Raw genomic sequence first — 13,335 nt, forward strand, 5'->3', positions numbered from 1 at the left:
CTTCTGTCAGCAAAGGCTCTGTCTGCCTTATCAGAAAAGGACATTTCTGGGGGGAGACAGATGTATAAATGTCCAAAGCATTTCAAATCCAAGACTAGACAGGTGATGTGCTTGTTATGTCTTAAATTGGGAAGTAATAATTTGAAAACAGGAATACTATGGTTTCTGCACTGTGAAGTGTTTTGAACTATTTGAGAGATCATATTCAGTGTTATTAAGGCCTGTGACTGATTCAGCAGTTTACTCCTTAAAACAATACCTGCCTAGAAATGTAACTAAAAAAAGTAAGATTCAGAAAAATCCAAAAGTAACATTAAATGTACTGATTCTCCATGCTAGGTCTGCATTTTACAGGTATGAAGATGAGGGAATTTCTTGCCCTCAGTCCATGTTTTGAGCCCTGGCTGCCATTAGTGGAATCCGTTTCAATCATGAAAGACACCATATACCAATCACATAGCGCTCTGCTCATAAGCTTTTGTTCACATGGAGAGATTTAATGCCATTTTTTTCTTTTCTTTGCTTTACTGTTGTAATAATGTTTTCTTTTTTCTGTTTTGAATTAAATTACTTAACAAAAGAAATGGTGCTCTTGGCAGCATGTAGTACAGGAATCAATTCAGTAGATCATAAGTAATTCAGAGGCTGCACTCTGAGTTTCTCGTGTATATATTCATAATATTAAAATGACTCTTTATCAATACTTATTCAGCTACTCAACCCCTTCAGGGCTGTGTAGCTGATCTGGTGTAACTCAGTAACACCTTACAAACTTTAGTTATTCAGATAGTTTACTGCTCGGTTCTAAAAGGCCCCTGTCCAAGTAGATTCATTTAGTTCACAAAAATCTGTAAGAAAACAAGTGAGAAGGCTGAAAGGGTGTGTCAAAATAAAGTGTGCTTGGGTAAAACCTAAAACTGATGAAGCTTAAAAAAACCCCCTTATTTTAAATTTTGAATAATTTGAGTTGCAAGCAGGTATTTCATACTGAGCAATTAATGTTGGTTTTTATGTGGAGACTGGATCAGAAAGGAAATATAAGCTTTTACTCATCTAAAATGGGGGGGGGGGGGGGAGGGGGAAGAAGTATACCAAGTTTTAGCCCATAAGGAATGTATAACTTACTAAAACTTGAGAGTGCACATTGAATACATTTATTGACCCAAACCCACCTTTTTGTTCATACAAAGCTTTTTAAAATAAGTTCAATCTAGTGAAAGTCAAATCTTTAGATAAACTAGTCTATTTCTGATCATTTCTAGTCTGTCTCACCATCACAATCCAATCTTTACCACAGACTCATCTATGGAGCTAACAATTCTTTAATATAATTTCCTGATGAGATTGCAAATGTTATGCATTGACTTAAATAATAGTTGAGTCGGATCACTTGGTAGACACAAAGAGGATGAAAGCAAACAATAAAGCATAGTTTGAGCTTTAGTATTTGTCTTTTACTATGATTTGTTTCACATGCAGATAGAACCTGTGATGACTTTGGTGAAAACCCACTTTTAAAGCCCCCATCTCCCACTGGGAACACCATGTCTCCATGGAGTTTAAATCAGCACACTGAGTTTAAAGACCTTAGAAAAGTCAGCTTCTAACATTTGCTATTTCCAAAGTCAGCTTCCAACAGTTGATATTTCCTAACTTAAACCAAAGCAAAGCTGGCATTGTTATAGTAATTAAGTTTTTTTAATGTACAGGAATAGCAGACATAAATATTCTAGTACAGAGTTTTAAATTGTTTGTTTTAATTTAAAACTAAATAATACTTATTTCTATCTGCTCTATGAAAGCATTATTATAAACAAAGCAGGTGTGATGTGGGGAGAAAAATCTTTGCAGTATTGCTTGAATATGTAACCATCTATGGCCTAAAGAAGGCTTACTTGCTCCTTGAGGCATGTAAAGAATTTAGTATTTTAGAATTATTAGAGATTACTCTTATTTATGCAGTAAAAAATAGTCTAGTCATAATTGAGGTCACATCATGCTTTCATGAACTAATGATCTCTTCATTAACGACCCAAATGTGTTGCAAAGTGATTTAGCAAAAATCCATGTTACATGGTTTATGAAGTTCTGCAATGACTTGTGTTGTCTTACTTTTATATAACTACATTAAATACACAAGTAAGGGTTTTTTTCCTCATCTGTGTTTGAGAGATCACACATATTTTGGTTTTGGACAGCATTAAGAATAGTTTGGTTTGTTGGTTTGTTGTTTTTTTTTTTTTTTAAAGGACTCTTAAGATGCATGGAATTCTGTTTCCTACTTTACAATTGTGTGGATGCTTTTGGTTTCTTGGGATTTCTTCATTTCTCTTGGTCAAACTTTGTTTTAAGACTTGCATCTCAGAAAGCGCGGCTGAGTCTCATTCATGTTCTGTCACTAACTTCTGCTTCCAATATACTTTGCTGACACTCAATTGCTATCACTTGCATCAAACTGCTGTCTGGAAATGAACTGTGGATCTTTATTCTTTGTACACAAGCACCACTCCAGCCGTGGCTGACTGATGATTTTCTTGAAGTAGAGATGCAGAACAGAACAGTTTACTCCCCAAGTCTCTACCCATTCTGCCTGTGGATAAGGACTTTTTTCTTCACAGGTTTCTCCACAAAGCCAGGTGACAGACAGCATTTATGTGGAGAGTTGAAAGGCTTTGATTGCTTACTGATTAGAGGAAAATCCTGCAAGAATGACTTCTGTAAAGAAGGCAGATGAGGAATGATGCTCTTGTCATGAACTGGAAGACGAACAAGAATGTAATGAATTAAGCAATGATGAAGTCACCTCTGAATTTTGCTTGCATGTGTACAAGAGAAAGGCCTTGCGTCAGTAACATGACAGGATGCATCAAAATATCAAAACACTGGACAGCGTGCTATATCAAAAGAGTGGAGGACTTTGATCTTCACATTTCTGGGGTTTATTCAACTCTTGCTTTAGCTTCTGGTGAGAACTATTCTTTGAACACAGTAGCAGATGATCTCAGGGCTGATCTAGTGTGCCATCGCATAGTTTCTGTATCTTAAAACTGTTCAATTTTTATTTGGTTTAGAAATTATGAAAAAACAATGTAGGGGGAGTAGAAAAACCCAGATCAATAATAATAAAGACTATTATGTAATTGAGGTCTCTATTGTACTTTGAGATAGTTCTGTAATTGTGTTCTTAGTTCTATTTCTTGCACCTCTGATCAAGCAGAACACGCTAAAGATGAATTTAAGCTACACTCTGTCCCTTTGAGGGGTTTGTGGGCTAAAACCAGAGCATCCTTTCTACTGGAATACACAGAAAGTTAGGTCAGTGTTGAATAATGTATTACCAGAGTATGATAGCTCAAGGTAACTGCCTGTCTTCTCCCCCACAGTATCCTGTTTTGCATGTACAAATTCTCATTTTACAGCAACTTTAGCTCCTACTCTTCCTATTGCATTACAGTCAGAAATACTGGAAGAAACCCCTATCCCCTAATTTCCTTTAAATTTGTATTAAGTAGAGAAATATTTATATTTTCTACAGAGATACATATGTATATATGCATACATAAATATATACATATAAAGGAACCTTTTCTATTTATCTGTTCTTTTTACTGTATTGTTTGTTTGGTTAGTGTTTGACCGTAACCAGGATTGTTAAGAACTGATGTTAATTGTAAGTAATTACATTTATCCTAAGATATAACTTGCCATTATTAACATTATTATTGATTACACCTGTGTCTCTACAAAGCAGATAATAGGAAAAAATACATATTCCCTTCCTACCATTCAAACAGATGTGGAGAACCAACCCTTATCTTCTCTACAAGAAAAGCTCCTTTAAAAAAAGATAAGCAGTCTTTGTGGTCATGTTGAAATACACTGCTGAATACCAAGAGCTGCTAAGTAAATTTTTAAGGTGCTGATATAGCTTCCTAATCACTATTTTATACATAGAAATACTACACTCCAAGGAAATAGTGACTATTTAGTAACTCTCTGCATCTGCTATAAAATGCATGTTTAGATTTCTTTTAAACAAAGATCAGATACAAAATTTAGCTTCTTCAGTGTTGTTTACCCATAGCTTTTAAACATTTTCATTTTGTGCATAAACCAATTTTAAAGTACTCTGAAAACTACAGATATTAACGTACTCAAAATAGAAAATTAGTCAGTGAAGCAAGAATGAGCCTAGTTATACTGAAAAATAACCTCTGGATCCCTACAGCACAATTTTTTTTTCAAAATAAGATGTATTTACAAATTATAAAATACTTGCCCAGTGTCCATATTTTAATTTGAAAAAAATAGTATATAAAAGCTGAAAATGGGAAAAATTGTCACAATTTTAGTTTCAAAGCAAAATGAAGAAAGAATTCAGTGCACTTACAAATACATCCAAGTGTGCCAGCCTGCATCCAGTCAGGAAAAGCAAACTGCAAACATGACATTTCTGTGCAAACAATAGTTATTATTGACTCGAATCTACTTAAATTGTCCCCATCTAAGCACTTCGGAGTTAAAGAACAGAGAGTTCAATCCAGCTACCACACTAGTAAAAGCTATATACTCCTCTTGAAATAGGAGGAAAACAACTGCACGTAGGTCATCACATAGTTAAAACTGTTATAGTGCCAATAAAGCAGCTGACAACTTGCTGGAGTCAATTAGTTAGTCCCTAAATGTTTTCTCAGAGTGACTAAGATGGTTTTTTAGACAAAGCAAAAGACCCTGAATTTCCTGAATCAATGCAGCATTTAATGTTTCTGTTAAAATTAATTTCATTTTAATGTAGTAAAAGTAATTTCAGGATAGGTGTCCTTAATTTTTATTTGGCTGCATCTAAAACTTCTTTGTGTGCTTTTGATTCCCACCCATGTCCATTACACCTGCAACAAAGCTGGCTTAGGTTTGATTTGATTAGGCATATCTTTTCTAATTACATTCTTAAGAAGGATGATGGAGATGAAGAATGTATATACAATAGTTTAAATAATAGATGACCATGAAATATGAGAAAGAAATCCTGTGACTGTTTCTGTTGAGAGTGACAAATAAATTAAAATATTACTTTTAAACTCTGAATATGCTGACAGTACTTTGTCTCTGGAAAAAAGTTCTAGGGAGTTTGCTATGGGCAGCTCAGTAGAATCAGCTTGTTCCCTAACTATCAAGACTTGCTTTCAGGAAGTTCCTAGAGCTGGAAGTTTGCATTTAGCTTGATGGGGAGCTGCAACTTTCTGTCTATTCATCTTTAGACCTTAAAAACACCCTGACATCTCAGTCCCGCATTTCTAGATCCTGCCAAGAAATTGCTTATTATTAGTCTGGTTGTACTTCCATGGTCATTCTCAACAGACAAAGTTACACTATCACAACTAACTAGCTAAAGTACATTAACAATAGTTTCTATTTCCTTTTTTCTTATATCTTGTTCTTTATAAATGTTATCTCAAAAGAGATGAAAATGAAATTAAAGAAAATCAGAATTCATCACATCTTTTCTACGAAAGGGTTATGAAAATATGATGGGATTGTGGCTCCCTTTCGCAGGATTTCTTAACATTATTTTGGGTCAATTTCAAGTGCTGCAAATCAGTGCAGCTCCTAACCTTGCAGTGAAAGCATGACAAGTTATACCAGTTCAGAATCAGGCTTATTTTAGCAATCCTTATTGTATTTTAAAAAAATAATCCTGTTATTGATGTTTTATATCAATGTAAACATTCAGTTATTTATAACAGAATTAGAACAAATGCACATTCTTTTCTTTGACAATTGAACAAAATAATTTAACAAGAACTTTTATAGTAGAGTCAATGTAAGAAATCTTAACAAAAGTATTGTTAGAACCTTGTGCAATTTCTATCTTTTTGATTTCTCCAGAGTTTGTTTCCAGGTGATGTCCAATATAAATATTTCCTGTTTTAAAATTGAGAGCACCTGTGGATAGACAAATCCTGTGAAGTCCCTTCAGCCCTACATGACGTTCAGTGATTTCTTTGAAACCTTGAGCTGTTCTTCAGTTGGACTGATGGGCATTTCGAAGATGCATTGCAGTAGGTTCAAAAAACTGGAAGAAAAGTTTAGACAGAAGTTTAAGCTATGTGTTGTTATGAAGTTAACCAACAAAATCATCTGATTTCTAACTTTCTCAGCAGACTTAAATAGAACTGCATCACAAGGGAGAACCCTCTTAGAATTTGATGTTCATTACCTGGATCATCAAAGCTCAACTGTAAGTATGTATGGCAATGACTGTTTTCTCCTGAACTTTATTTTTCCAGTGTTTAAACTTGTACATGATGTAACAATAATATGCACTGCAAACTTTATGAATATTAGCATACTGAAGCTAAATACTTTTCCAGTTCTTCTTTCTTTCTCTGTTTTTGTTTCTTCCCACTTGACATCATTAGCATCTCATCTTCTCCTTCAACCTGTTATGTAACTCTTTTTCTGCCATCATACTATGTTCTCTGTGTCCAAATAATATCCAGGACTCAGCACATTTAATACATTCAGTGACTTTGTACCTTTCTCTGCTCCCAGACATAAAAGCTGGCCTCTGCTTGTTTTTCTGCTGTTTATCATCAAAACTTTAACATCATATCCTTCTTTAGTTTGATTCACTCCATCATTCTGTGTTTCATTACATTAAAAACTGTAATACAACATTACATATAAAAATTTAAGACAGGTTACTTTACTAAGAAGATGCGATAACAGCAGATTATTGTGAATGATATGGCAAAGGAGGACTTGTATTCTTCTCATTATAAGGGCACTCTTCACATTCTAAATCAAGCAAATTTTAAAATAAACTAAGCATGCAATTCACCTACCAAGGTCACTGTCATAAATTGGTATTCAGCTCAAGGACTTAGCAAGATTTAAAAACAAAAACAAAGCCAAAGAATGCTGTATGACAAAATATAAAGCTGGAACAACTTTTTTTCATTCATCAGATAGGTTTGTTCTTCTTTCAAGAATTTGTCTATTTGGCTAATCTAGACAAATGTGTCTTGTTTGTTACTGTATAGAGCTTTTTGTGGATGGCCAATATTACTGTACTCTACAGAGTAACACACACCATAGAAACATTCCTATTTCATTTTGCATGTGTAAATCACGGGGATGTCACATCTTCAAACCTTCCATCTAAATTAATTACAAACTGACCTTACGTAGTGAGGGAGTAACTCCTCTTACAAGTAACTTTAATGATCTTTTTTTCATATTATAAATGGCACAGTGATATTGCTTTAGTTAAGCATCTGTCAGCATTACAGTTATAAAACCTTTTGAGAGAAAGTAGGGCTTATCATACAAGTATCAGCATTTTCTGTGGTCTAAAAACTGGCATCTGTTATTTCAACTGGGAGTTCCTTCATATACATATGTTCAAGTACTTCCTTTTTTCTACTTTTATGTTGTCCTTTGGTTATATTAGGTTCTAACAACATGCTGTCTAGCAAAATGCAGGCAGAGAACTATATTAGCTTCCTTTCTATACTTTTACTAATACAACTGTTGTCCTGCAACACTACTGCTACTGCACAATGCAAACCAGTTTACATTGAAATATCTTTTATGTTTTGGGTTGCATGGTGGATGACTGCTACTGAATAAGAATGTTTTCCCACTTGTTCCAATGAATAATAGAACTATTTATTTAAATAGTAAGGCCAGAAGATAACTTTATCCCCATCCATGTATAAAAAGCATTCAATTGAAGCACTTAATTTCATACTGGATTTTTTTTTTTCATTTTTTCATTCAGAGAATGCTGCTATTTTGCTTTAAAATGTAACAAAGATTAATCTTACAATGAAAGTTTGCTACTAAATTTCCTGGTTTGCTGAGCTGGACTTGATTCATTATATATAGAAGTACAAATACAGAGTTCAGTCTAAGATGTTTTTGCTACCTGCCCAATCCTGGCTTCTCTGAAAAATAATATTCAAATGTTTAAAGGCATACACTTTATTAGAAACACCTTCTTCATTATACAAATTTCCAAATCCTAAAAATTCTGTGTAAGTAACATACTCTGAATTTACATGTATAGTAAGAGAAAGGGTGATTAACCTGAAGTCTTCCAAAAAGAAAATGATTAAATGGAGGGGGAAGAAAAAGGTACTCCAAGGAGCACTTTGAAAAGTACTCAAGCCTCAAGATTCTTATAAATATTATCAGATACAATCCACAAGAATGACTTCCTCATTTCTGTAACATATGGCCCATTACTTAAGCCATAAGAAAACTGCTTAGTAGTGCACAGAAATACAATCGAATAGCTTAGGAGAGAGCTCCTCATTGCATGCAACTCTGTGTCAGTCTAGTTGATACTCTGAATCCAGAACATGAAATAAAAAACAATTCTTGCACTTCCTTCAAGGTCAAAGGATGGGTCTGGCCAGAATATAGTAAGTAACATGAGTTGAAAATTACCTTTGATTCCAGTGCTAATAGCCTGCTTTTACAAACAGATTCATGAAATGCTTCCTGATTTATTCTGTATGCACTGTCCAAAGACAGGAGGTGGCTGTTCAGTTTAGGAGTCTCCACAACAACAGACTTTGGTGAACGATGTTCTGTACTCCAAACTACACTAATCAAAATCCTAGAAAGCTGCACTACATGAACTTGTACACAGGAAATTTGGTTATTTCAGTGAACTGATTAGATTTTTTTTTTTCCATTTTGTTTTTCAAACAAAAGCCAAATGAACTCAAAGAAGTAACTCAAAAAAGAAAAGCTAATATACCTGAAATACTGCATAAAATACACTTTCTAAATGAAATTAAATTTCTTAACTGAATAATACTGTATCAATATTTAATCTTTTGGGCTTGAGCCTGTGATTGAGTTGAACTGGCCTTGAAGCACGCCATGCTTTTTCACCTAACTTTTGTATATCCTCTGCTTGAATGGAAAGGCTTACATATATTTAAAACATTCTTAAAGCAAAACCAATCCTGGTTTTCCTTGAAAGTAACAACTGGTAAAGTGACAACATATTGAATTAGAAACCTAGCAATGTATATCACAGTCATTATTAGTTACAACTGAGTACACAAACGGGAAAATGTAATTTATGAAGAAAAGCCTGATCAACACTTTACATAATTGTTTACATTCTTCACAATTCAAAACACCCCAGCTGTCCATACAGTTCTGTTTTCTGAATCTTGCTGCTGGATTTCTGTCATTTTATAAGGCTACCACAGAACATAATTTCTGAGTTTGTAAGCATGCTTATGAGCTTGCAGAAGTGGCATTTTAAAAAGTTTGCACTATGTTCTAGACTTCAGAAGTATTTTAAAAGCCTAGTTCTATTATAACTATTAATATACAAGGTTCAGTGTAAATATTTCATCACTACCAAGGGAAATGGCAACTATGTTTCAAACATCACTAGATCCAAAATGTGAATGGTTCAATGAAATCACTGGAGTTATGGCAAGCTACACAAGCGGAGGAACTGGCCTCTAAACAGAAGCTGTAATATTTATCCGTGAGTTTTTTTGATACTTCCCTCCTCTGATTGAGATAAGTAATTTGCACACATAGTCAATATTTTAATAGCAGGATCAGTAACTCTGGCACAAATGCTAAATTTAGCACTGGGCAGATTTTGAGTGGCCAGGAGTTAGCAGCTGTGACCTCTTGAGAGAGACATCTGCAGGAACATTTGTAAGAGGTAGTGCCTCCTATCTTCCTGCCCTCCTGCTTTTGTATAAGCTGCTTGGCAGCACACTCCATCTTTGAGAGACAGCATTTTCCAGATCATATGAGTAGCAAAAATCAGCAAAATTAGAGGCTAGTAGCCTCTGCTTCAAGCAGAGGCAAGATGCCACCAATCAGCTGATCAGCACTGTCTTGTTACTTTGAACTGCAACATCTCTTGGCTGTCCATGAGATTTCCCTTGGCCTGCTTTACCTCTCATCTAGGAAATAAAGGTACAATCTGCTCACCACTCACACCAGATTGCCAGCCTCTGTTTTTATTGATGTAGGGACTTTGTGCATTCAGTACTATCTAAATACCATCATTATCTCTCTAGCTGTCCTAAATAAAGCTAAATGTACCAATCATATTGACTGCAATGTACAGTGAGATTCAAAAACTCTATGGCAACGAGGCAAATGAATGTATTTTTTACCAAGGAAATGGGACACCATTAGCTGTATTTAGGCAAAAGGGAAAAATTAGAGAATTAAAGCATTGAAGACTTAAAGTTTAATGACTAATCACTGCCTGATTATTCTAGACAGGCTCAATTTGCAGGGCACATATCTCTTCTGGACCTCATGGATATCTAAAGACATGATCACTCTCTGCTCGATTCAAACAAACTTAAGCAAAGAATTTAGCAGCTTGATCTGCATAAAACAGTTCAGCTATATGAAGAAACAGGAAAAATCAGCATTAAAATTTATAGAAACAGGGACTCCTGATTCACAAACTGTATACTGCAGTTCTCCGTTCTTCACAATATGGATAAATGTTTAGAATGAATAACAAACTTTTCTGGGGAGACTGTTATCTTATTATCTCACTGGGCAAACCTTAGGAGATATTAAAGTTCTTATCTCCTTCACTGTGTTGCTTCAACAGATAATTCTACCATTCTGTACTGAAGACAGGAAGATTAAGAAATGGAAGATTTAAGATTAGCTTGTTTGCTGAGAATGGCGTCATACGCTGTCGTACACAATGTGTTCTGCTCGGTGCAACATGGCATAGAGATAAGTGTTTACATTTCTCCTCTTCAAATAGCCTTTTTGCATTGTACTGAGTGCTGCTACTACTGGAAGCCACAGCTGATTTTTTAGAGAAATCTATTATCAGTAACTTTCCTCTGAAAGGACTGATTAACTGCAGTTACAAGAGTAAATGAACAACTAAAATAATATTAATCAAGTAAGCACATTACATATTGTGAGCAAGTATTCAGAAATTCTACTACTCACTTCCATTGTGTCTTTTGAAAGATAAACGACCCAGTATACGAGGTTGAATCCTGCAAATGCCACTGGAAAGAGGATCCTAGAATACTGGTCTATTTTACTTGTGCCTCCAATGGGAGGTGGTGGTGGTGGGGCTGGTGGAGGAACAGACAGTGGTTGACACTGGGGTGCACTATTTGATATTATGCTGGCTTCAGGAGACAGATCTGCCTGAGATGTTATGGTGTTTACTCGCTTCTTCAGGTTACAGTTGGAGTCAGAATGCTGGGGAAGAAAAAAGAAAAAAAAGGAAAAAAAGGGTGATTTTTGGATACAGAGTCTTAGGTTTTTGATCATTAAGCTTCTCTCCACCTTTTTACTCAACTTTCTGATTTTATTGCTGCTTCTCTGCTATAGAGCCACCTAAGGAAATCACAAAAATAATGCAAATATACAGAGGTACATTTGTGTCCTAAAGCTTTGCTATAAAAACATAAAAGAATATTGCTTTCCATATTTTTAACATGGTAACAAAAAGAAGCTGTAAGAGAGAAAGAAAAAGAAAAGATGGAGCTAGAAGGAAAAGAAGGTAATGGTGTATCTAAATTGCAATATATTGGGATGGCTGAAGTTTATGTAGCTATGAATCAAGTTTAAACAAAATAGGACATATGGGCTGGCTCAAGTGCAGTTTTCACTGTGTGATCCCATTGATGAATTCTAGTAAACACTCACTGAATACAGTCAAGCTGTCATGCTGTTATTAGTCCCCAAACTAGCTCCTGATGAACTAGAAAACTGCTGCACAAACGGAAATGGACTAACTTTACAGGTGCTGAAGACATGAGTGCTAAATTGTCCTGTAGTTTTTTCTAGGATGAGATTTCATTTTCATATATATCTCATTATTTCCACAGCAGTTTCATGCATACCACTGAAGACAAAAACTCATCCTAACTGTAATGGGACTATTTTAATTTTCATTTATAGTAAAATGAAACCAAAATTTTTTGTGCAATATTCATAGCCAGCTCCAATTATTCTTCAGAAACCTCTATGAAAACTCCTAAAAATTTAGCCAGACCTCAGAAACATTTAGAGTTCACCCCTTAGGTGCTAGGCTGACATGTATATTCATTATGTACACCTATTTTATTTGTGGCCAAGTTGACATTATTTTTACTATCACAAGAGTAGAATGGATTTCTTCCTTGCAGAAATGGCATAGGAACAGAATCTACCACACACTCTAAGCCTGCTCTAACGGATATCAGTTACCCACTTTCACAGTAGTATCGAATGGGAGGAAATTTTCAAAAACCTTGCTGCTACTGCCACAGCCCAGGACTATCATTAGTAATGTGGATGAATGGTAGCAGCCATTAGATTCATCTGATGGCTGAGAAAATACAGAAGAATGCCTAGAGTGTCAAGTTGGTTTTTATTGTCTTGATATGAAGTACTCAAGTTTTCTGTTAATAGGGAACAACAGCAATACCTTAGACTCTAAAAAGCAATGCTAACTTAACAACATTTTAGCTTCACTACTTAACAACACTTTAGCTTCCACTTTGCCATCTATGCATTAAATGATTAGTATCATGTTTTGAATGGATATTAAATGGCATTCATGTTCTGCGGCTGTGCCTACCTGGAACACAGATGTTTGCTTTTGTATTTTCCAGTAACACAGCAAGCAACAGACAGATCCAAATGGAGGACTATCTACTGGTGTGTCACAGAAACAGTGTCATCCGTGTCCACTTGCACTAGTCATAATAATAATTCCACTCTATAAACAGACTGACTGACAGAGCCTGGGCTGCTGCTTTCATTCAAGTTGCTATTCCATTCTGCTTGTATGCCCTGCTTTGAACTGAACTGTAGAAGTCATAAGGTAGCTTGGTTTTCCCTTTACTTCAAGATAGTTTGACCTTTTGTGGAGAATGAGTGGTTCCTAAAAATATAAGTGCTAAGGTAAATCTTAGGGCTTTTTATCTGTAATATGTTATCAGGTGGGTCAAATTCTGCTCTGGATCATTCAAGCATGAATCAGGAGTTATTGTACTGAGGTGATGGAGTTAATAGTAGGCAGAACAGATGTAGCATATGGTCTGCGGATGATGTTCAGTACTGAACATATCTGGAATGTAGAGGTAGTAAAATCATTGTGATCATCTGAATAGGCACTTGAAAAAGTGTAATGCTTGTCATTATTTTATTTATAATATTTATTAAATCTCATTCCTATAGAAGGAGGATTGCTATAGGAGAAGGATTATCTCAATGTGATTTCATCTCAAGTTGGAGACAGGAAGATCTGGAGTCAGTGTTAGTGCACTCCCTCAGAGCTTGGGGAGCGCACTAACTAACTTTGGG

At 35.2% G+C, this 13,335-nt stretch overlaps 1 protein-coding gene across 3 annotated transcripts in view; it reads right to left on the reverse strand.

Annotated features, from left to right (window-relative positions):
* Positions 1–1,131: 1,131 nt before the first annotated feature.
* GABRA6 (gamma-aminobutyric acid type A receptor subunit alpha6) overlaps positions 1,132–13,335 on the reverse strand; it is a 29,005-nt gene continuing 16,801 nt past the window's right edge. For all 3 annotated transcript variants that reach the window (XM_074884113.1, XM_074884112.1, XM_074884111.1), the window contains 2 exons: positions 10,981–11,241; positions 1,132–6,073 (listed from right to left, as the gene is read on the reverse strand). In XM_074884113.1, coding sequence (XP_074740214.1) covers positions 6,023–6,073; positions 10,981–11,241 — 312 coding nt within the window. In that variant the 3' untranslated portion in view covers positions 1,132–6,022. The remainder of the gene's footprint in view (positions 6,074–10,980; positions 11,242–13,335) is intronic.

Source organism: Strix uralensis, chromosome 14 (assembly GCF_047716275.1).
Source record: "Strix uralensis isolate ZFMK-TIS-50842 chromosome 14, bStrUra1, whole genome shotgun sequence".
NCBI classification, from domain to species: Eukaryota; Metazoa; Chordata; class Aves; order Strigiformes; family Strigidae; genus Strix; species Strix uralensis.